The 24,193-nt window shown below is 39.4% G+C and overlaps 1 protein-coding gene across 5 annotated transcripts in view; it reads right to left on the bottom strand.

The window, feature by feature from the left end:
• camta1a (calmodulin binding transcription activator 1a) overlaps nt 1–24,193 on the bottom strand; it is a 374,375-nt gene that overhangs the window by 186,912 nt on the left and 163,270 nt on the right. For all 5 annotated transcript variants that reach the window (XM_077512905.1, XM_077512906.1, XM_077512903.1 and 2 more), the window contains exon 4: nt 24,112–24,179. In XM_077512905.1, coding sequence (XP_077369031.1) covers nt 24,112–24,179 — 68 coding nt within the window. The remainder of the gene's footprint in view (nt 1–24,111; nt 24,180–24,193) is intronic.

Below are 24,193 nucleotides of genomic sequence, written 5' to 3'. Positions count from 1 at the left end.
AAGCTGAGGTTTCCATAGCAACAAAAGTAGTAAAATAACAAAATAACAAATTGTACAAAGAATTCCAGAAAACAAACACACGCATTCTGAAAACACAGAAATGATCAATAGATTCCAGGAAGGGAAGGTTTGTAGAAAAAAAAAAGGAAAAAAAAACGATGTGTGCAAGTCATGTATACGCAAGCCAAGTGATGGCGTCAGTCTCCTGTTTAAAACACAGCTCCACTTAATAAAGCATGTGAGCGAGAGAGGGAGAGAGAAATAATATTGGATTGAGAGAGTTTACCCGCTACTGCCGAGACAAGAGAAGGACACAGCACTACACACAAAGTCAAGCACAATGGCCATTAAATCAAAAGCAATCTCTCTGCTCCTGGCACTGCACACATACGCACACACATAGATCTCACAGATGCATCTACCAACAAATGCACATACATAAGAGTGACAAATAGCACCACTTCATATGCTGCAATACTATTAGCTTACTTTTAAAAAGTATGGAGGTAAGTGTCAGGAATGAATGACATTCAAGCACTAAATCCTGCCCAAACCTGAACAAAATGTGTAAGCGGTGGGAGTATAAAATCTCTGAATGGGAGCTTTTTGGCGTCGGCGATATGAGAGAAATCAATTTCAGGGCAAGTGTGGTGCCAAGGACGTCCAGAAGGGCACAGCTCTGTTGATCTGTTCATATCGTTTTGCTTCCCCCTGCAGACGGCGAATGCCACAGTGTGCGGCGTGGCATCTTTAAGGAATATCATGCTGATAACCATGCTATAAAACTCAACATTTTACAACGACGCCGTCTCTGGCACCAACGAACTCCAAGCACAGGCCATTTTCAGGCAACATAAAGTTTAACATGGGCTACTTCTGCTGAGGTGCTTGTCTCCACGCTACATGGAACTGTGGGGATTTAATTACAGGACATAGCCACGCCCACCGTTTCCACTGGAAGAGCTATAGTAAAAACATAAATATTCCACTATCAGCCCTGTACATTACCAAAGTCCGTATTACGCTTAGGGAATCCATCTGCAATAACCAAAATGTTCCTATTAGTAATGTATGTTATTCTTTAAAAGGTTTCTCGTAAAGTAAAGTAAAACTGTGCTCCTAACATTAAGTGGTTTGAAACTGAAAGCAAAATTCAGTAGACCAAACAAACATTGCAAGACTCCTTGCCGAAATCATTGCACTTACATTAGACTACACAATTTTGTCTGATTATGTGAGTGGTATGTCATTTTAAAAATAAATTATAAACGAGAGTAATACACTCCACAATGACAATTTTATGTACACTTATGCACTGTATCCTTATTAACGTTAAGGAAGAAAAAAAAAAAAAAAAAAAAAAATATATATATATATATATATATATATATATATATATATATATATATATATATATATATATATATATATATATAATTATAAATAAAGCTGCAGAATAACCACATTTTTTTGTATTCCCTCCGCACACTGACAATGAGAGAGTCACTGCCACCTACTGTAGTGGATGTGCCATTACACTTTGTTCTTGTTCTATTACGGCAAAAGGAATAAATAAAAAAAATATAATAATAAAAATGAAAACCTTTTACCTGGGGTTTAAACTATGATATGAATTTAAGGCCATATTGCTAAGCCTTCAGTCTCTGTTTGAAGCAGTTAAGCCTCTGATAAGAATATGTGGAAAAATAGGTTCACTGTAAAAAGCATTTTTTTTTTTTTAAACTTGAAAAATGATTGCCACAGTCACACAACTTCTTTAGTGGTTATTATTATTAATATTATTAGAGTAATAGCTTTTAAGGTTTTGTTTGTTCCATGTATTTTTTTTTGCCATGTTTGCAAATGCTACTATATGTAGTGAATACTGTACTTAAGCTTGATTTGAAGAAAATCGTGAATTGAATCAAAATCGTAGTATCTTGCAGAAAAAAAGCTCACATCAAAAATCGTTCAGCCCGATTCTGAACATAAATTAAGGTGATAAAAAAGTGAAAGGAAGAGTCAACTCGAAATTAACCAGAACAGCCAGAATCCATGCACTCTCCAAGAGCAAAACATTCACTGAACATCTAAGAATAACGTCTGTAACACTGCCTTATAAAGTGCTTTCATGGACACATTTGCAAATGTCAAACTAAAAAGTCACTTCAAGATAGTTAAGATCCTCAATAAAAGGACATTTATGCCCCTGCTGGCGGTTCAGTCCAGGCAGAGGTGTGGTTGAGAGGAGGAGTTGGCCAGATGGTGCCACAGAGGCAAAAGTTCAATTACCATAATGAGGGAGAACCTTTGTTGACTGTAATTACAGTGCTAATTTGTCAAAGCATTAATACTAAAGCATCATGTGGCACATCTCGGTGATGATAAAGTAAGCAGGAATGGAGGAGGCTCAAAGCACATCTCAAGTCTCTTTAGCGGGAGGTGTCACACTCTGTTGATGCAGGAAAGCACAGCCACAATTCGTCATGACATTCCAACACTGGCGCTTTGAAAGCACACTGCCAAGGTGCCTCTGACATCCTCAATTCTCTCTTCATTACCAGGCATAATGAGAGAGATGCATCCAAATACTAGTCATTGCACCCCATTGTCATAACATTTTTCTCCAATGCCACAGAGGAATTGCATGCATTTGTGACCTGACAGAAGTACAGCATGCATGCATGATTACATGCATGCAAAGGAATTTGTTGCTCTCAGTAGCTAACTTCTGACTATTGTGATGGCACATCATGTGATTTCTTTATTATTTGAATCCTTTCATACCAGTGGCGAGCGGTCGTAATAAGCTATTAATGCGGTGCATGCCCGAGCTTTTCAAAATAAAATCATTGAAAATATTTCTGTCAGTGTCCTCTAAAATACAAATACTTTAGTTCTACTGTTTTGGTCTTAAATTTCTGTATATTTTGTAGTGTTTTCCTCGCAGGGAGCGGAGAAGTCGACAGTTTGTTTTGCGCATACACAATGAGAAATCAATTGTGTTAGTTCTGTGATCGTTGTTTCTGTATGTGAGTATGTGAGTCTTTTGAATGGCAAAAAAAGCTGACAGTCACGCTCCATGGCTTACTTGGCTTGTTCTGCGGTAAACAGTCACTGGTTCAGATCAAGTTCCTCGCCGAATCCCGATGAGTGCACTTTTCCCGGAGAACTTTTGAGGAAACGAATAATTCAAGTGGTCATTCTACTCCTCAAGTAGTCATCACGAAAACAGGGAAAAATTCCCTACGTCACTTTCAAGCCAGGACGTACGGGAAACATAAATGGCTCGCTGGCTTTCCAGAGGTGAGGTGAGGTTGGTTGAAATCGCTTGTGGCGCCACTGAGTTTGTAAAGTGATCTAATGTCCGCACAAGTGTTTGTCGGTAACAGGAAATGCGAGGATGAACGGCTCTCGATAAAGACTCGGTTCCCATCGTTCACGTTGAAGAGTCGTTCAAAAGACTCAATTCGTTCGTGACTGACACATCACTACCACACACGGCAATGGATTTGTGCCAAGAAAATGGTTGTTATAGTAACAGTTGCGAGAAAGATGACATTATCAGAAAGCGAGGTTGGACCGTGAGTAAGCGTTTAGAGCGCCATTAAGCTGTACAGAGCAGAGAGGATGACAACGACGTCATTCATTCATGAAGTACAAATTATTGGTGCGATCGTTTTTTTTTTTTTTAATATATTTTCAGAGGTTGTATATTATATTTAATATTAAAATTAACAATAAAAATACCCCAAAATTTTTCAGCTCGTGCCCTTACGGCCGCTCGCATTTTTCTCAGTCCAGCATGCCCACTCAAAAACGTCACCGCTCGCCACTGTTTCATACTATGATGAGCAAAAAGGAAAGTGGTAAAATGTACAATATTAATTGTCATGTATATGGAGTGTATGGTGTTCCACAGGGTTCAATTCTAGGGCATCTGCTGCTTCCATTTTATCTGCTCACTCATAGGTTCCAAACAACAGTTGTAGTTGTTTTAATGTGCTCTATAAATATTGAGTTGAGTTGAGTATCTAACTGCATGACTTGCACTTCCAATTCTAGTCCAGCTAGCTCCTAGCGACCTAGCTAAACTAAAGGATGCTGCATGGAGACGGGGAATACAAGAACACAGCCATCTCTGAGTTCAACGGGAAGAGAGCCAGATTCGATAAAAAGGCTAGTCTCTCTGATCATTTTGTTCACCAGTAAACCCTACACTTATATTTTCAGTTTGAAAAAACATATATATTTTATTTTTCAATAAAGAAGGGTTTGGTGAAGGTGCATAGGAAACTGATGAGGTTCAGGACCACTGGCATAGGTTGTGACAAATAAAGAAAGCTTGCTTACAAACAATTGACTATTCCGGGTGATGATTTAGTGTTCAGGCGGCATTTGTGCGGCGAGAAACAAAGATAGATGTCAGTGGCTGAGGCCCGAGTGAGTGATTGTGTGTTAGGCCAGTAAGCGTCCGCTCTCCCTGTCAGCTGTCAATGCCGTTAGTGTCCACAAGTTGAAATCCACAGCGGCTAGACACGAGTTTAGATAAGGCACCCATCCAGCCGTGCACTTGACAAGGTCTCCCTTTGGCCCAGACTCCCCTGCCAGTCTCCGCCCCCCTCTCTGTCTGGCCTATTATCCCTGACCATCTGAACACACACCAGCGCACCGCAGCCACCCGTCGCATTCACACTGCGCGTGCAACTGCCAGAGCACAGATGTCGGCGAGGCGGGAGGAATGTTGCCCATTGTGTGGATTTAAATATCACAGCCCCTCCGGTAATCAGGTGTGACGCACCTACAGCACCGTCCATGTATTTGGATTTACCCAGAAGGGCAACACCTAATCATGGCGCAACATCCCCTGCTCGAAACTGGCTGTGTGAAAGCAGCTAATGCCTCATTCCCATTGGGTGGAGCGTGGACCCCAGCCCTCCTGTAAAACCCGTTACAACAGTCAGAAAAATTGCAGGAACATTATCTCCCTCTGCCCTGTGTCAGAGCTTCACACCCATGACGGATCTGTATTGCATTACATTCATTAAATTAGAGATCCTTAATTACGCTCCAATTAAAACATCATGTGCCTTTTGAATCCTCAGAGCGTGCCGTGATTGGATAAAAACGTGCAAACAGACTCGATGAAATTGGTTTACCGCTGAGCATGTTGAGCATAACTCTTAGGGGGGGTAGGGAACGAGGGAATAAATAAAAATGGAGGGGAGACAGATGCAGAGAGAGTGCAAGATGTAATTCTCAGGGCAAGTCACACCTCTTTGCTTCCGAAAAGCTCTTAGATTCCATGTGTGACCTCAGGGAGGGAACTCTGAAGAGTCAGCCTGAGATTCAATGATACATTATTTGAATGTTGTGGAGCACAGTGCTAATATATTCTGCCACAAGTCACACTGCTGACTGCTACAGACAGGATGCAAGGGTCTGTGAGCCAGGTTTTTTTTTTTTGAGCTTCTACTGTATTATGAATAAATATGTGCATACAGAACACCAACCAACACTTATGAACATTCAAGTGCGTTCATGTGGGATTTAGTTTTCTGTAAAAGTGGGGCATGATGGCTCCCTGCTCCTCTGGACCCTCGCATCTCCTAATGTCAGAATGGCCAAAAGCTTTTAAGTGCTTTCAACTCATAATAACCCTAATGTTGAGTCTCCCCATGTGAGCACTGCGTTTGTCAGTAAGAAATTAAATGCAATTGAAATAGATGCAAAGATGGGGCCGCTCAGACATTAAGGCTTGCTGGGGATTTGGCGTCTGCGAAGGCATTAAGAAGAGAACGGAGAGTAAACAGGCTCTCAGGATGTGTTACATGCTGACAGGGGAAGCTGGATAGTAGTGAGACACGACAAACTCACATGAAGAAATGCTTCTTTTTGCCTCTCCTCTTGCACACAAAAAACACATGGTACAGTTTCTCAGCAACAATGCATCAGAAACACACACACACACACACACACCCCAAAACAGCCCCCTAACCAGCTTTGCAGTCATCACTAACCGTCCAACGCTCTAATGTGGGCGTAGTAACCCTACATTTATTTCCCCTTGAGAACCAACCTTACTTTCTTTCACTTCAAGCCACTTCCTGTTTGGCAAGGACACTAAAACCACATTTCGCTCTAATCTGACATTCTCTTTGCCTCTCTATCTTCCTGCCACTCTGTTATCTCCCTCTCCCTTTCTACTGTAAGGTGATGAAGTCTGTCGGTGGAGATGGGGTATCCCTGTATTTGTCTCTGGAACAATCATTGTTTGGTGAGCACACTGGGTGATTGAGGGTGGTAGGTTTCCAGACCTGCGTTGAAGCATTACACTACAGGCAGGGGCGTACCAAGACATTTTTCATTGGGGTGGCCAGGGTCACGCAACACCTCAGTGAGGGGTGACCGGGGATGGTTGTGTACATGCATCATTCTTTATTATATCACACACAGTCAGGGGTTCCTGAAATAAAATTGACACACATCCAGAATAATGAGCATCACATTCTTTTGTGTACTATCTCTTAGCCTACTTCAATCCAATGTGTGTGCAAAATTACTGTAGTATAATGTATGTGCACATTTTATGTCATGAAATCATGATTGTCGGTAGTATGGTAAACAATGACTGCTCAATAGTATTGTTGGCTTGTTATTAGGGATGTTCGATACCACTTTTTTTTTCAGACCGATACTCAGACCCTCAGTACTTACCGATACCAAGTGCCGATACCAGTAGTACATTTGATAAAAAAAAAAAAAAAAACATCACTAAAAATATTTTTAACAAAAATACTTCCTTTAATTTTGACCCAAAAAAAAACAGTACGGTCACTCTCCAATAGTGTTAACAAAACAAAATAAAACACAAAAATTCTCTTTTAGTTTAGGATTCACAATTTTGAAGTATTTCCAAACCGGTGAAGTTTTGGTGAAAAAGCAGACATGCTTGTGGGTTCATTGTTGTCTAAACAGGAAGTGATCCTCATGATTTGCCATGATGTTAAACTGCTGCAGGGTAGCGCCAGCTAGAGGCAAGGAGGACTCACTCAACGTCTCCAGCATCGGTCGCTTGTACTCGACGGCTTCACGAGTACTCAAGTACTTGAAAAAAGGCTGGTATCGGCCCGATACCGATACCCGGTATCGGTACTCGCCCATCCCTACTTGTTATGGTGTGAAAGTCATCATTTTGATTGGCATTGACTAAGAATTGAATGTTCTATATTAAAGACTTTGATTTGAATTGAGATCAATTGTTTACTTATTTTTCAAATATGCAGTTAATATACGTAACTTGTGGCATCAATGGGTCCAAGAATACTTTATCCATGTGAAAATGGCAGAAATATCATATTTTCCCCCAGGTATTGGGGTGGCCAGTGGGCCCCCTTACTATAGGCATCTAAAGAGTAATAGAGAAATGGCTTGTCCCTATGCAGTATTTGCTCCATTGCTGGAGGCTAAATTAGACAGAGGAGGTAATTTACAAGCCCCATCATAGTCAAGTCAACTGACACATCACCTAAAAAAATTATTGAAAACCTTTATGTCCATTCCATCACAATCATATCACCATTGTGTGGATGTAAGCAGCATTGACATGCTTTGGGTCAGCGAAAATCTAAATCTATAATCTAAGTGAGACAAGACTTATTGGAATGACAATGCTGGTTGCAGGTGGATTATGTGCTTTTTGCACAGGCTCGGTAATTAAATCTGCTTCTGATGTGGATTAATTAAACTCGTCATAATGTTTATTCATCTCAAAGACTTGGGTCACATGAAAAGGCTGCAGACAGGGACCACACATCAATTACAAGAAGTTTAGGGAGAGCAGGGGGACGCAAGAAATGAAATCTGATGCTTTTAATTGTGAAGATTTGTACAATCAAAGAGAATTATCTCTCTCAAGTACTCCTAATTAAAAAGTTATATTAAATGTATTGCTATTTTCTTACTTCGTTTTAAGGACGTTATGAATATTAATTATCCAATCTGAAATGAGTCTAACCTTTCCTTCTGCACACTTCTCTCCAATGCACACACACACAAAAAAGAAAAGGTTTGAATTATTTATCAATTGCCTTTTATTTGAATTGATTAATTCAGTGATATAAAATTAATACATTGCACTCATCCACTTTTCACCAACTTCATTCTCTACCACCTCTAATGAAACAGTTTAAGTAGTCAAGGTCTGGCCTGGGGTAAAGTACATCGTGAGGGAAGGAGCGTGTAAATGGAGTGCTGTGGTAGCTATCTAACACAAATCTGTGCTAATGAAGACATTTCACTCAAGGAAGGTCCATTTCGGGTCTTTTGCAATGTCAAGGTGGTGTTCATGAGGAAGTGCAGCAGTGGTAGTAAGTAGGAGGAAGTAGCACGATTGGCTGGCCAATAACACACCAGTAAACATGTAGGCCCTGCGATTGGCTGGCAACTGGTTCAGGGTGTACCCCGCCTGCTGCCCATAGCCAGAGCCCCGCGACCCTTGTGAGGAACAAGCGGTTCAGAAAATGGATGGATGGATAAACAAGTAGGCTACAAAAAAAAAAAAAAATGTTTTTGTTTTTTTTAATGGCCAAGTATAAAATGCTCTTGTTTGAGAAACATTTCTCAATATGATGTAGCGCTGCAAACTACAACCACAATAGCATATACAATAGCAAATATACTGTTAATCTGCTAACAGTAACTGTGTGCGCTGTAATTAATTCTTGGAAAAAAAAATCTTTGTGTACGTCTATACGTTCATATACAATATTAAATTAAGGTATTTACTAAAAAATTGTGTAGTGCTCACAAACCTGGACGCAGGACCAGAGAGATGAACCCTTACAGGGGTTAGCTTAGCGCTAGCTGGCTAGTAGTACAGACAGACAGCATGGATGGATTTAAAATTGTACCAAAAGTGAAAAAAAAAATAAATAAATAAAAAATAAAACTGGGTTCTGCCATTGGCCCTATTACGGTGAAGGATCCTTGAGGGTAAAGTAAGTTTAAATTTTAAAGAAAAACTTTTCCGTAGATTGATGCAGAGGACTTAGCACGTCTGCTGCAGTCTTGCTACACTCTGATGTTTTCAAAAAAGTGAATAAAAGGTTTGATAAACCAATATTTGGACAACATATGTAGATAAAGCGCTATATGTGAACTCCATTACCATTATGATCAAACGGTATTTCTCATTTTTTGGACTATGACATGTTTTTCGGCAAAAGTACAATTAGTAATCAAAAATGATGAACCAATATGCAAATGCAGATTTAGAGTACACGTCCAGGCTATAGGGAAGATTAATGTCTACAGCCTTTGAAAGGCCCCATAATTAAGGAACTGAGTCATTGCTGAAAGATCACAAGATGATAGTTTGTTTAAAAAAAAAAAAAAAAAGGAGGGTGGGTTGAGGCAGCTCAATCAGTGCTGCGGAGCAAGGGTCAACTAATAGCGGAGCTGCCTGCCTGACTGCTCTTTAATCCACAAAGCCACCTGTGGTTGCAGGCCAGGGTGCTGCGCTTTCACGCTCGCTCAATTGATTAAGTGCAAAGGGTCAGCTGTGCCATTTGCCATTATTACGCATGAGATGGTGCCACGTCACAAACCGGCCCCCTGTTGTACTTCCTGTTCACTCAAACTCAGCTGGAGAGAAGAATTGGGACAGAAGGTGTGTGTGTCTTTGCCGGTGATTCACCGGATTCTCTGGCGGCCATCCACAATCTATTTTCTCTTTCTCTTTACATAACGGCAAACTGCCTCACTCATGCTACGTGTCCTGTCCCTTCTCTTCAATCTTTTGAGCCTCTGCCACCACATTAGAGCGATTTGATCTGGAAGGGATCGGTGCCAGGGCCACACCCAAGGCACACGGCAGCCAGAAAGGTTTCGGTGTGCCACGGGGAAAACACTTTGGTGATTGAAATACCTCCGAGAGCTTCTTTAAGGAAGCCGGATGCGACACAGCATATGTCGACGGAATAGCGCCCAAATGGGTGATGGATTTTGACGAGTTGAAAATAGGGATTTGATGTTGTAATTTGCAGCAAAGTAGCCAAGGCAGAGCAGTACAGGACAACACAAAGGGGGATTTAGAGGAGGTATACTGTGTGTTAAGTAGGGACATAACAATATACAAACATCACAATACAATATCACGATATGAAGGTCACGATACGATAATAATCATGATATTGCGGGGAGGTTGGCGATACAAATGTCACAATCTTGGAAAAAAATGAGCTCATACTAAAAAAAACATCACAATATTGTGCTTTTGTACACTACAGCAATGTATATAAACAACCTACAATCTCTAATATTTAATATTGAGGCACTTACTTGCTAATGCATGCCCCTATTCACCCATTAAGTTCCTCCACATATTGACTTGGTTCACAAGCATATTATGTGCCCCTTCATCTGACCATTAACGTGGATTTTAAACATATAAGGGCCAAAACATGCCTTATGAAAATTAAACTGCACTAAAAAACTAGCCACCAGAGGGGTGCTGGAACTGCACACATGGAAATCAACCTGACTTTTTTTTTTTAACAGATGTGCTGCTTTTAATATCGTGCCATGACCACGACGATATATTGTGGCAGTTTTAATATCGCAATATCATAATATTGCCGTTATTGTTACATCCCTAGTGTTAAGTAGAGGCAAGGTTGTCTAGCCTGCTCAGTCAGTCACGGTTGAAAGTCATGTACCATGTGTATGTTAGGGATGTAACGATAATGGCAATATCGTGATATTGTGATATTAAAAGTGCCACAATATCGTCGTCGTCATGCTCACGATATTTAAATGCAACACTGTTAAAAAAGTCAGGTTGATTTCCATTTGTGCAATTCTAGCACACACTAGTGGCCTAATTTTCTTTAGGGATGTTTTGGCCCTTCTATGTTTAAAATCTACACTAATAGTCAGATGAAGGGGAACGTAATATTCCTGTGAAGCAAGTCAATATGTAGAGGAACTCAATGTGGGCTTGCATTAGCGAGTAAGTGCCTCAATATTAAGTGCTATTAGAGACTAGAGGTAGTTTATATGTTTTGCTGATACAAAAGCACAATATTGTTTTTTTTTTTTGTTTTTTTTTAAGTGTGAGTTCTTTTTTTTTCCAATATTGTGACCTTTTTTAAATATCGCCAACCTCCCCACAACATCGTGATAATTATCGTGCTTCATATCGTGATAATATATCATGATATTTGGATATCGTTACATCCCTAGTGTACGTGTTGGGCAGCACAGTCGAAATCTGCCCCATTGCGAGTCTGGTCTCTGGTCTAGGTGGCTCATAGTGAGCTCAGCAGGGTCTGAGTTCCGCTCTGTGACGGCCAGGCTGGACGCTGTTCACCAGTGCAGAAGCGCTAATTGAATTAAGTCTTTATTATCAGGCTGCAGAGGCAGCAGTTTTCCCATCTCGGCCCGCTTGGCTGACACTTTCTCCTTGAACACCTGCTTGACATCAACTTCCCCCTCTATTTATTTATCCCCTCTCTCCTGTGGCCTGCTGCTGGCTGCTCTCCCTTTCACCGCCTGTTCACAATGGCCGGCCGAGAGAGCGTCACACTGTTTGCCTTGACTGTCCCGAGCTCCACAACACACCTCCAGTGAGATAAACACATCTTTGTGTAGTGTTGTGGCAGTACCACAAAGTTTATTACCTTCAGCAAGGAGTTCAGAATGTTTGGTTCCGTGTGACTCAGCCCCCAATAACACTATATTCAATGAGGATATGACATGCTGTTTTTTTTTTTTTTTTCACCTTTTTGTCAGTTTGTTATCTTGTGAAATGGTGCAGTAGGAGTTGGTTGGTGTTAATACAGATAAAAGAAGAGGGCATGAAAAACAGGAATCCAAATAAAAATATATTTTTGTAAGTTTTCCTTAAAATGTCAATGAATTTTGTAATAGAAATATATATATATATATATATATATATATATATATATATATATATATATATATATATATATATATATATATATATATATAATTTTTTTTTGTTAAATTATTTTTGGCTGATGATGATTTTAGTGAATATATAATTCACAACATAAAATTGACCACCCTCACCAATTCATTTCAATGGGCAATAAATTATATGCGGTTCTTTGCTAATCGCAGGTCGGCCTGGTCCCTATTTCCTGTGAATAGCTTTTTGGTGCCCTATGTCAGTGGTTCTCAAGTATCCCTATCCAGCCTGTTTTTTTCCATGTCGCCCTCAGCCAACACAGCTGAGGATCGTTATCGTTCTTCATGCAGAGCTTGCTGATTGATTGTTTGAAACACCTGTGTTTTATGTATCCCAATATAGCATTTTTCTTTAAAATTGCATCATGACAATTTTCTAACTAACTATTTGTTAAAAAAAAAAATACATATTTTATATAGAACATACAATAAAATGTACAAAAAATAAATATGTTAATACAATGAAACACAAATATCTAGTGGCAATTATAAGTTATAGGAACATTGATCCTTGTCATGGGTGTTTGTACAGTATTACCAGTTGTTGAATGTGTGTCATATATATGTTGCACTATTTTTTTTTTCCAACAAATCCTGACTTTTGGCTATGAGTAAAATAGTGACATCCAGGTTGATTCCTTGCACAGCTTGCATTTACCACCTACGCATTGTTGTAAAAAAAATAACTCAGTATGACCTTATTATTGTATACATTTAAGGATGCAAAGTTATGACATAGAATTATATGTAACACATAATGAGACCATTGATGCCTGTATAAAACTGATATAAATGGTTAGAAAATAGTTTTAATTGGCCGGACCCTAGAAAATACATTGTTTTGCCTCTTAAGAGGTAAAATTTAATGCTGATCTAAAATTGAATCTTTGATCTCTGCTCAATTGACTGACTTGTTATAGAACAAAATGGCCATGTTAAAAAATAAATAAATAAATAAAAAAGTTACACATCTTGAAGTAATACTTGTCTTGGCAGCTTTTAGCAGTTTAGACAGAATGAAGGCAATACAGCAAGGCAATGTTGTATGCTCTACTGAATAGTCTCCAGTGGGCAAACTGGCCTTTGTAATAAACAGTGGCTGGGATGAGAATGAACATCTATCTCGTCCCCTGTCCATTTCCACTAGCCTCAGGCTCCGGTTGCTTCACTGGGCCTGGCTTGGGCATTACTTGAGAGGACAGACAAACATGAGGCACGATTAAGTCCAAGTCCTAGGCAGTCGGGCCTGCACTGGTAATAATCTATTGACTGTTTGTGTTCTCCCTCCGATGCCCCAAAACCACAGAACCTTTCTCGATCTGTCAGTTGAATCCATTTCTCACCTCCCTCCATCTCTATCTACTGTTTACGCAATCTGTTTTCTTTTTTCACCCCTCTCCCTTGCACCCCATCAGCTCCATCTTTCTTTCGTCTTTGTGTAACCCCCCCCCTCCCCACTCTTCCTCGTCCCATCCATCAGGAATCCTCCTATCGCCATCTCATCAATTGCCTTCGCTTATCGACATGTTTCCATTTTCTAAACTGCTCTCGTTCCATCATATTCAGCCTTCTTTCGATGATCATTTTTTTCAGTTTCTTTCATCACTCTGAGCTCAAACTCTCTCGGTCCACCTCGTTCCTTCTCTGTCTGCATCCCAAGGTGGGCTTTCACCCAACCCACAGGGTCCAGGTGGGCTAAGCTGCCTTTGTTTGGGATCCTCACGAAGCAGCATACGACAGTGTGTTCCAGGACCAGACAGAATGGAACAATATAAAAAGTCTCATGCCAGAAATCTGGTTCCGGTTTGCACTGGTTATTTTTCTTTCATCATTTTACCTCAGATAAGAAGGCTACATCGTTAATTTTTTATTTTTTTTTGTATGCTTTAATCTTAGTGGTCATTTCAATTTTGTGTTGCTGTGGAACTCCCATCAAACAAGGTGAAAATCTGTGACAGGTTGATTTCTATCCAGGAGGCAGAGAATTTCATTTTGAACAAGTGATGCAATATATGATTGAGAGTCTGCCACCGGCGTTTATTTTGAAACTTGACAAGTCACACACATCCTAGCCCTGCAGGAATTGTAACAACTGAATAAGCCTCCAGGGAGGATTTTGGGCAAAGGCAATGATGCTTCTTCCTAGCGTTGGATACTGTATCTCTTCCATTCTATCTGAAGTTTAAACCCTCCAACAAAGACTCCTTGACTGCACCCACAATGGTGAAAAATGTGTACTCGTGGACAAGCTTGTCTGCTTGTTCACTTAAAAAAAAAACAAGATGGGAATAATAACACAAATAACAACCTCTATTCATATCAAGTGTGCAAAAGAATTGCACAAACTGTCAGAAACCATCTCAGGAACGCTCATCTGCGTGCGCCTCCTTTTCATCTCGACTTGACTGTAGTTTGTTGTGACAGACTTGAGTGGGCTAATGCTCACATTTGATGACGTCTGGTACGTTGGAGAGGTGTTCTCTTCACTGATGACAACAACCTGATCAACTCCTTGCAAAAACACAACTGTGCAAAAAAAAATGTCGAATCAGCATATTGATATGCCACGCGTGAGATGGCATGGATTATCTCGACAAGAGAGAAATGCTCACTAACACCAATTTTGACAGATTTATTAACAATATTTGAGGGAAAAGGCCCTTAGTGTACGGAGAAAAAGTTTTAGATCTTTGAATCCAACTCACAAGAAAATGGGAGGAAAAGCAAATGTGCTGCATTGTTGTTGTTTTTTCAGTGTACAAACTACAATTTAAGTGTAGGCCAGATGATCAACCAGCTGGGATTATGAAAGTGCTTGCTAGTCAGGAAAGGTGCAAGTTGTGGTAGGACAACTCTTGGCCGCTTCAAAGTGCCTTGAGCACATGACAGTTCCTGGCCTAGAAGAACACGCATACTCACTTGACTTGGCTCAGTGTGGTTCTTTTTTCTTCTTTTTCCCAAGCTCAAGGTGGTGATTAAGGGGGCCCATTTTTAAAGATGTTCGACCCCAGGGGTGTTATTTCCAAAGGGAAAAGTTTGATTTGGACTTAAAATGTATTTATTATTATTATTATTATTATCCATCCATCCATTTTCTTGACCGCTTATTCCTCACAAGGGTCGCGGGGGGTGCTGGCGCCTATCTCAGCTGGCTCTGGGCAGTAGGCAGGGGACACCCTGGACTGGTTGCCAACCAATCGCAGGGCATATTATTATTATATAATTATTATTTCTTTTTTTTGTCAGATTAAGTACTGGAACGTTTGTGATACACCTTTTGCATACTGTAGTGGATTTCGTGAAACCAAAGGAAATGTGGAGACAAAAAAAAAAAAAAAAATCTGTTTGAATCATTTCAGATTAAGAATTAGTTTTTATTTTATGACTAAAGTGACTAAAATCAACCCCTCCCCCATAGTTCCATTGTGGAACAATTAAGTAACTGACATGAAAAGGTGTGACTCACTTGCTCGGTTTAAAACGAGGTTGAAAAGCAAACTAATACACACAAGTGTAAATGAAGTTGTTTATATGTTTATGTATATATGTCGAGCTATTTTTCTTTTTGTCATATTAGTGTATTAATATGAATTATCTTTTTTTTTTTTTTTTTTCCTTCTTATACTCCGTTTTGAACATGTAAACTGTTTAGCTATGACTAGTTAACATGACTAGGGATGTGCTTTCGCTTCTTTTTCATAAAAAGTTTCTATCACTTGTTTACATGTTCACTAAACAAACAAGATCCCACTACAGCCTTGACCATGTGTAGGGGAAAAAAAAAATCTGATATAAATTGGATAATCACCAAAGTTACTGCAGTAGGTTTGTGGACAGATCAGATGTACCGACATAAGAAACTGTATATCCAAATTTATAAATTGATAAAATATTCTCAAATCTACTCACACAAGACAGCATTAAAAAAAGCACAAAAAAACACCCACAATAAATCTCACTGGCAGTGTAACCTTGTTGTCACATAGACAATTAAATAGGGAAGACAAGAGTGGAGTAATGCCAAGGTTATCTGACTTGAACCATGCGGGATAGAAGAGTCAGGCCAGGCAAAAACTAAAGAACAAACAATTTCTGTTTATCATAATGATGATTTATAACCAGGATGTTGTGACTTGTGTTTGTTGAATAGGTATTTACCTGCAGCTGCGGTCTGTGTACAAACTACGGTATATCAACATTTGTTTCAGATTGTCAGGAAATGTAAGAACACTGACACTGGTCGCTTGGAAGATTTCAAATCGAAGATGGACCTTAAACCGTTTTGAGAACATCAGTTTAAATCCAGCCTAAAATATCAGCAATTCAGAGTACGACATTTTTTTTTTTCTCCCCAGCATTAACACTTCTGCACTTAGCCCATCACAGTCCATTAAGGATGTATTGGAGCAAGAGGAACTTGAAGCTCTTCTCAAGGTTACCTTATTGGTCACAAGCTGTATTAACCACACACACCCGTCGCCTTAAAGTGCCAATTTTGGGAATTTCCACTTCAAGTTTCGCAGAATTTATCACGATCAGCGCTAAGCCACGTGTCACTAGTAAAATGCATAACATGGCTCCTTCCATAAACTCTGAATGGGAAGTCAGGAAATAATGGAGTCAGTCAGCTCTGGCAGCCAAGTAGGAGCCAGAACGTGTCACCATTAGACCCGGTGGCATCAAGCAGTAATTTCTGATGAGTTGGGAGGAAAAAAAACAAAAAAACAGTGGAGGACATGCAAAGTAAAGAGATGAAAGAGATTACACTAGTTCACCTCAGCCCACTTCACATTTCATTGATGGTCTGGCTTTTGACTCAGACTCGATTCATTACCGCTGTCTTCATTTGAAAGTGATCTTATCTAACGCCCCTTTATCTTTTATGCCTTTGTTTCGGAGTGTCCCTCCCTTTTTATATACGCCTTCCTGTCGCTCTTTTTTTTTTTTTTTTGGTCTGGAAAGTCTTTCTCTATCAGAAATGCACTGTGAACGTGTTCTATTCACAAGGATGTACTGTTAATTATGAACCCTAATGCCATCTCAATTGCACATTCATGAATTGCTGCATGTTTAGAATATGTATTTCCAATGCGTAGTCATGCTCCGTCAAGCTCGCAGAAATACTGTTTGCGCGCACACACATCCACAGCCTCCGTACACAATAGCAAACAAACAGTCATTAGTAGATTTCAGGCTGCCTCTCAGCTTTGCTTTACTGTGTTGTTGGTGAGCCTGTGCCTCAAGGGTGGCACCGCTGCTGTAGGTTTTAATAAAAGCATTGTCTTTGGAAGCTGTCTAAAGGGACTCAGTTTCATTTTGGAGTGCTGCTGCTGTTGTTGTTCTTGTAGGAGGAGAAAGGGCTATTGCGCGGGGATGTGGGGGCAGTAGGGTTCAGTGTCATTGCAGGATCCTCCAAGGACTGGCCCCGATTGTTTAATAGTTTCAATATACAATGTCTGTGGGTATCGTCGAAGCACGTGCGTGTGCCTTTTTCAAACTTGTAAATACAACACTGGTTGAGCGAGCCTGTCCCATCTGACTTTGGCCGAGATGGGGTGTAGTATAGAACGTTACCGTAAAGTGCCGTGAATAACATTTATTAGTGTGGAGTTCAATTTTAATTAGGAATGTTTTGGCCACTGTATAGGTTGTCATTCCCATAAATCAGTCATAACAGCAAATATTTTTCAACATCTCCGTCAAAAAAACATTAGCTTTTAGCTAAAACAGCATTGTGAACTAATTCGACCATGATACTTTTCGCCACTGAGCCAATAGGAGGATATGACACTTATGTGCTATGTAATGAAATGGGCAGGCCTGTCTTTGTCACTGCTGTCACATTGTTTTTTTTGTACAATATTGTGATTTGTGATTGTGAGACAGTATTGTGAGCTTTTTTTTAATTTATATTTTATTTTTGTTTACATTTTTTTTAAATCAGTTATAGGCAGAGATAAAGAGCTTAATAAAGAAATAAAAAAATAGTTTACTAAAATTACTAAAGTAGCATACAGTGCAAGAACAAGATTTTGAAAAACAAAATAAAATAAAATAAAATAAAATAACTTTAATTATAGGTGTGTGATCCTGGATTTAAAACGTTTACACTTTAGGCCAGGGTTGAGCAAACTCGGTGCTCGAGGGCTGGAGTCCTGCAGGTTTTGGATGTTTCACTTCTCCAACACAGCTGATATATGATCAGCTCATTAGCAAGCTCTGCATAAGCCTGATAATGATCCTGTTGATTGGAATCAGCTTGCCTTGGAAGAGGGAAACCTCCAAAACCGGACTCTGGCCCTCGAGGACCGAGTTTGCCCACCCCTAATTTAAGATATTGATATGTTTTGAATCTTTATCCGTTCATATTACCGTAATCACTCTGATAATAAAGGATACCAACATATCGGGGCATGTATTAAAAAGAGAAAAAAACACAAACTTTTTTTTTAGTTTTTTTCTTTTTTTTTTTGGGGGGGGGGGGGTATTATACACATTCACAGGTTCATGTCGTAATCAAATTGAGATTTGAGTGTAATGATAAACAAATAAAGGTATAACAGATATTGTTGGTGCAAAATGCAAGCCTCAGCTGAAGTACAAAAGATCCAAGAACACACTCATATTCGTGCCTTTCTATAGAGTTATAGAAGCTCATGATAACAAGCAACCTTTTCACAATACTCAGGTGTCCATTAGCTCTTTGGCCAGACCACTGTGTGACACCCTCTGGTCAATACTTTCTACATCGGACAGCATACAAACACCTCTGAAAAAGCCCCAGAGGAGACGTTTGTCTCATTTATGGCAGACAAAGAAGGCCTTCTCTCTCTCGAACATGCACTCAAGACGCGCTCAAATCCCAAGCTGTCTCGATTTGCATTGTTTCAGTGACTCGTTTGTGTGCGCCCTTTCCTCCCACAGGCACCCTGATGCCTAAAACGCTGAGGCAACACATGAACACGTCGTCGCTGGCGACAGGAAAGAAAGAGTAAGAGTATCTATAGGGGGCGGAAACTCCTAATTGTCCCTTTAAATGCATTCCCTACTGCGGAGTAAAGGTGTGGTGTGGCGGCTATGTTAAATCACCGCCTGGCGATGGCCTTCATTAAAGCCATAATGCCAGGCTCTCCCTTTAATGGAAATGGAAGCTAGCAAGGCTGTGGGTGTAAATTAAAGTGTAAGGCCCGAGTGCGGAGAGATTTCCCGAGCTCTGACAGGTGCGGCCTGAATTAGCTGTAGCTCTGTTGAAGCAGTCAGTGGGAGAACACTGGTATTGATTTTCAGCACGGCTGCATTTCCTATCTGAAAGGGAATGTGTATTACGAGAGCCGGGCGCATCAATCAATCAGCACGCCGCCACTTTGGCTTTGCCCAATTTAGGGCTGTCACTATTGAAGCTTTTAAAATCGATTATTATATTGATTATTCCATTGAATATTCAAGTAATCGATCCTCCCAATATATATACCGTGCGCCCTCACTTTTTGCGGGTGTTACGTTCCATGCCCACCCGCGATAAGTGAATTTCCGTAAAGAGGCGGCCATAACACCCCTGCTCCCCCTTCAATAACTCTATATCAGGGGTGTCCAAACTACGGCCCGGGGGCCATTTGCGGCCCGCCGTCCATTTTTTAGTGGCCCACGACATATGCTAAAAAAAAACACAGTTCAAACAAAATAAACAAAACAAAAATGTTTGGAGATGGTCAAAGTAAGAAGGGAAGGTGTCGAAAAACACAGGAGCTATTAAAGGTTATGTTAGTTAACTAAAACTAATGAAAAAACAAAAATTAAAAAAACAATCTCGTTAACGAAATAAAACAAAAAACGAAGATGCTTTTAAAAAAAAGAAAACTAACTGAAACATTTTAGGTTTACAAAACTAACTAAAATAAAACTATAATTATAGCAAACATGTCCTTCGTTTTAGTCTTTGGTAATTAATTTAATGCATGTCTTTGGGGATGATTTGAAATGTGATTTTTAGTAGATTTATTTTTATATAAACTGGAATAATGACATCGCGCCCATGGTGTTTTTTAAATGTTGCGCACGAGTAATACACATAAAAAAAAACTAAAACTAATACTGAAACTAACTAAACTAAAACTAAGCAACTGTCTAAAACTAAAATAGAACCACCCTGAAAAATAATGAAAACTAACTAAATTTAAAAAAACAAAACTCAAAACAAAATAAAAACTAAAATGAAAAATTCCAAAACTATAATAACCCGACTGCCATATTACAAATAAATTGGTTTATATACTGTAGCATTTTTCTAAAAATGCAAAAGCACAAATAAATTATTTGTACAATTTTTAGGACTAAACACAATTTCTCTTCATAACATTATGTGGCCCTTGCATCCTTCGGATTTTCTGTATGTGGCCCTCAAATGAAAAAGTTTGGACACCGCTGCCCTATATAATGTCTGTCACCTTAAGTTCTTCTTGTGGAGTTGCGTAAACATGTGGCCTTGTTGAAATTAATTGCCGCCACATATTCTGCATGCTGTTTTTCAGGCTTTTGCTCGAAAATTACATACAAAGAGGATATTTCTGCAAACACAAGGTCTCTTTGAATATTGTGTCATAATAAATGGAACACTTGTGAGATTTGTTCAGATGTGTAAATATCAGTATATATGTTACTGGTTAAAAGTAAAAGAAGATGGCACAAAGCAAAAATGATAAATTAGTTGGCGTTTGAGCAAGATGCAAAATGTGTTTTTAAAGGTACTAATTGTGCATGAAAAATAATGAAAATATCAATTTTTTTATAGGCAAAATATTCATGTTTGACTGCCAAAAATGGCTAAATAAGTAAAGTATCCCTTTAAAAGTATGTTATTACATTAAGACAATTCAAAATCTTTTAAGTTTATATTTACAATTATTAAATTAGAATTATGAAAATATTTTCATCTCATGTTTGATGATGTCAGTGTAACACATGTTAGATTCATTAATAAACTAAACCATTTAACCAGAATTAATGGAAAAAGTACTGACATTCTCTACTTAAGTAAAAGTGCAATTACTTGTGGAAAAAAAACTAAGTAAATGTATTCACTCAAATAATTACTCAAGTAAAAGTAAATAAGTACAGGCTTTGAAATTAATTAACTTCAAAAATTAATTAACTTAAGTTTGAACATGAGTTGAATTGAGTAGCTATAACTACTAATTATTTATTATCTTCTGTGCATAGGCTATGCATTACTACACCAACAGAATTAGCCTGTGCAAAAGGGTTACCTATCGCGATTAGCATTCGCACGCTAGCTATTACATTTATGGTAAACAAACACTAACTACTATTTAGTTCACTCCAATCATTATATCTACATTAGATATTCAATATATTTGTTTTTAAGTCACTGACAGATGATGCTTCAACAATAGTCCATCAGTTAACGAAAGGAGCTATTAGCTACAATGACCTCAAGAACTTCCTGTCCGCTGTGTGCGTTTTCAAAAAAGATCCGTGTAAAACATGGACGGCGGCACAAACAGACTGGTGGAGATTCAAGGCAGACGTTTTTAGTCAACCTATTTCTAAAGTTGATTTATCCGACCGACTTGGTCGACTTTTTAGCCCAATTCATAATATGAGATGTTAAACAAAGAGAACACGCCAAAACGAGAGCTTTGGCTTGTATTGGTAGACCGCTACACATGACATGGCTGATGTGAGGAGTGTTATTGTACTAAAATAAATCACGCTTGCAGTTGCTCCCGTTCACCTCATCATCCTTGCGTTGACGGGCAGCCATCTCTTTTGAGTGCGCGCCCTCCACTACACTTCACCTTGGTCAAACAGCTCCTTCAGCTCCTTGAACTGCAGCCGTTGCCCACTCCCATGTTTACGAGCCGCATATGTCAGATTTGTGCGATCCTACAGCTGCTTATCTTTTCCTCCCATCGCGCCGTGCTCACCCTGTCCACAGGAGCTAGCAGGGGGGAGAATTAGCCTACTTAGCCTATCCCCCGCAGGGGTCAAACCAAACAGGCACGCCGAGCGCACACTCACAGTTCAATATGCATACACGCACATGCCACCAGATGTGTGATGGCAAATGCTAAGGCAGCACTTAACCACAGGTGTCCCATGTTTGACCTTTCACCTATTACCTTGAGCAGAAAGCTTTTCATATAGAGGCCGTCAATCAGACATGTACACCCTTTCATTGCTGACAAGCTTTCCTGGCCCGCCATCCATCACTACGCTCTGCCCTTTTACTGACATCTAGGAAAATACAAACACTTCACACTTCTCTGTGCGTCTCCCTTGTTAAGATCCACACATTCTGCACCGCAACAAAACCTGTCCCGTAGTAATGGCTCCCATACGCCATGGGATGTGTTTTTGTGTTGTCAGGTGTTTCGCAGATGTACACACAAGCGGGGGCGCTCCCCGGTGTTATGTTTTCTGATATTGCGGCACCTGCACCGAGACATGACGTGAGGTTGAAATCCCAGAGCGCAAAGGCTACTGAGAGCAACACATATGTGACAGTCAGCGGTGACAGACTGGCCGTGAGGATCCTGGGAATTGTTTGGCTAAAAAGTCACTGGATCAAAAGTCTTGCGCGAGCGTCATTGTTGGCCTGTCTCGTGTTGGAGGATGCCAGAGCTGTGACATTTCCAATATTGGCACATCTTTCAGCTTTGTGTTTGGATTTTTTTATTTTATTTTTTTGTTAACCTGTTAGCAAGTGATTATGATACATAAAATGTCTCCCGAAAAACAATGACAGATCCAGCCAACTATCCATTTTCTTCACTGCTTACTCCTCACAAGGGTTCCTTTTGGACTAAACAAAATTCATAAAATTTGTTATTTGAAAATTTAAAAAAAGGTGCAAATGTATAATTTCAAGTATGGTTTAAACAAACAATCTATAACCAGAAAAAATGCTTTGGTCTTGCTATACTTACTTGCTATACACTTATAAATTGCCATAAAACTGTTGTAAAATTAAAATAACAAACAATTTCGATAGATCTCATAAGTGCAAATTGTGTATACCCACTATATATATATAGTATTAGACATTGTAGCATGAATACTACAAAACAATATTAACAAAAGTCCAACAAAAACTGCATCATATAATAGATTATTTGTTTTTTATGATTATGATTATTATTTTTATTTGTAATGGTGTAATAATCGTGTAATAATCGTATAATAATCAAAATCGTAAATTAATTTTGATTTTTTTTTTAAATTGATTAATTAATCAACAGCCCTGCACTCGGCTTTTTGCTGTTCACCGATACCTTGAAATGAGGCTGGGTATCGTCCTGATACAGATATCTGGTATTGTTTCTCGCCCATCCCTAATTATTATACTTCACCTATGTATCATTCATCAAAATTGCATCCGTTGTATGATGGAATAAGTAGTAACCAGGATGAGAATTCTTAGGTAGGAAGCAAAATCATTGATGAAAAATAGATTTTCACATCGCTCTTCTGTAAATGTATTCTTTTTACCAGTGCCTTTTTGCACAGCTCTTGTCAATGTTCCTCTAAGCCAATGGAAGTGAGAAGGTGCGGTGTGAGAGGAGCATAAGGAATAGGGGCTAGGTTAAAAAGCCCAGGGTCCCATTTACACATGCATGAGGATCCATGTAACTAGCTGCATAGCAAAACAGCTGCCCGGTGAGAAAGAATAAGACACGCTTAACATATTGGGCTGATTCAAAATGCATGAACATGTCAACGTTGGCAGTGGAGGCCTCGTGTGAACAGCCAACTCATTTTGTGGTCCAAAACTGACATTTGTGACCAATCGTGTTTAGATTGCAGCCTGAGAGGTCGAGATTGGCAGATGGAACTTCGTTGAAAAGTGTTTTGCAATGCATCAATCAGGTTATCCATGAAAATACATTATTAGTTTATAGGTAAATGTGAAAATGGATATGTAAATTATATGCAGTTACTATACAGTATGTTCATATTCCTTTCATTTCAGTGTCTTTGGGACAACTATAAAAGGAGCTTGTTCTGATATCAGCCCGAAAGAGCTTAAAAGATTTTGCTGGAGAATGAAAGGACTATGAATCACAAGTTATGTTTTTACAGATGACGGCGTAATTGTCTTACCTTGTTTTAGGGGATGTTGTTAGCCATTCTTCATGCTTTTCAAACGTTATCAAGTAAGCGGCGATCTCCTGCAAAAAAAAAA

The sequence above is a fragment of the Festucalex cinctus genome, chromosome 2 (assembly GCF_051991245.1).
Source record: "Festucalex cinctus isolate MCC-2025b chromosome 2, RoL_Fcin_1.0, whole genome shotgun sequence".
Classification (NCBI taxonomy): Eukaryota; Metazoa; Chordata; class Actinopteri; order Syngnathiformes; family Syngnathidae; genus Festucalex; species Festucalex cinctus.
Note: the sequence above shows the minus strand (reverse complement) of the source record. Positions and strands in the feature narration are given on the sequence as shown.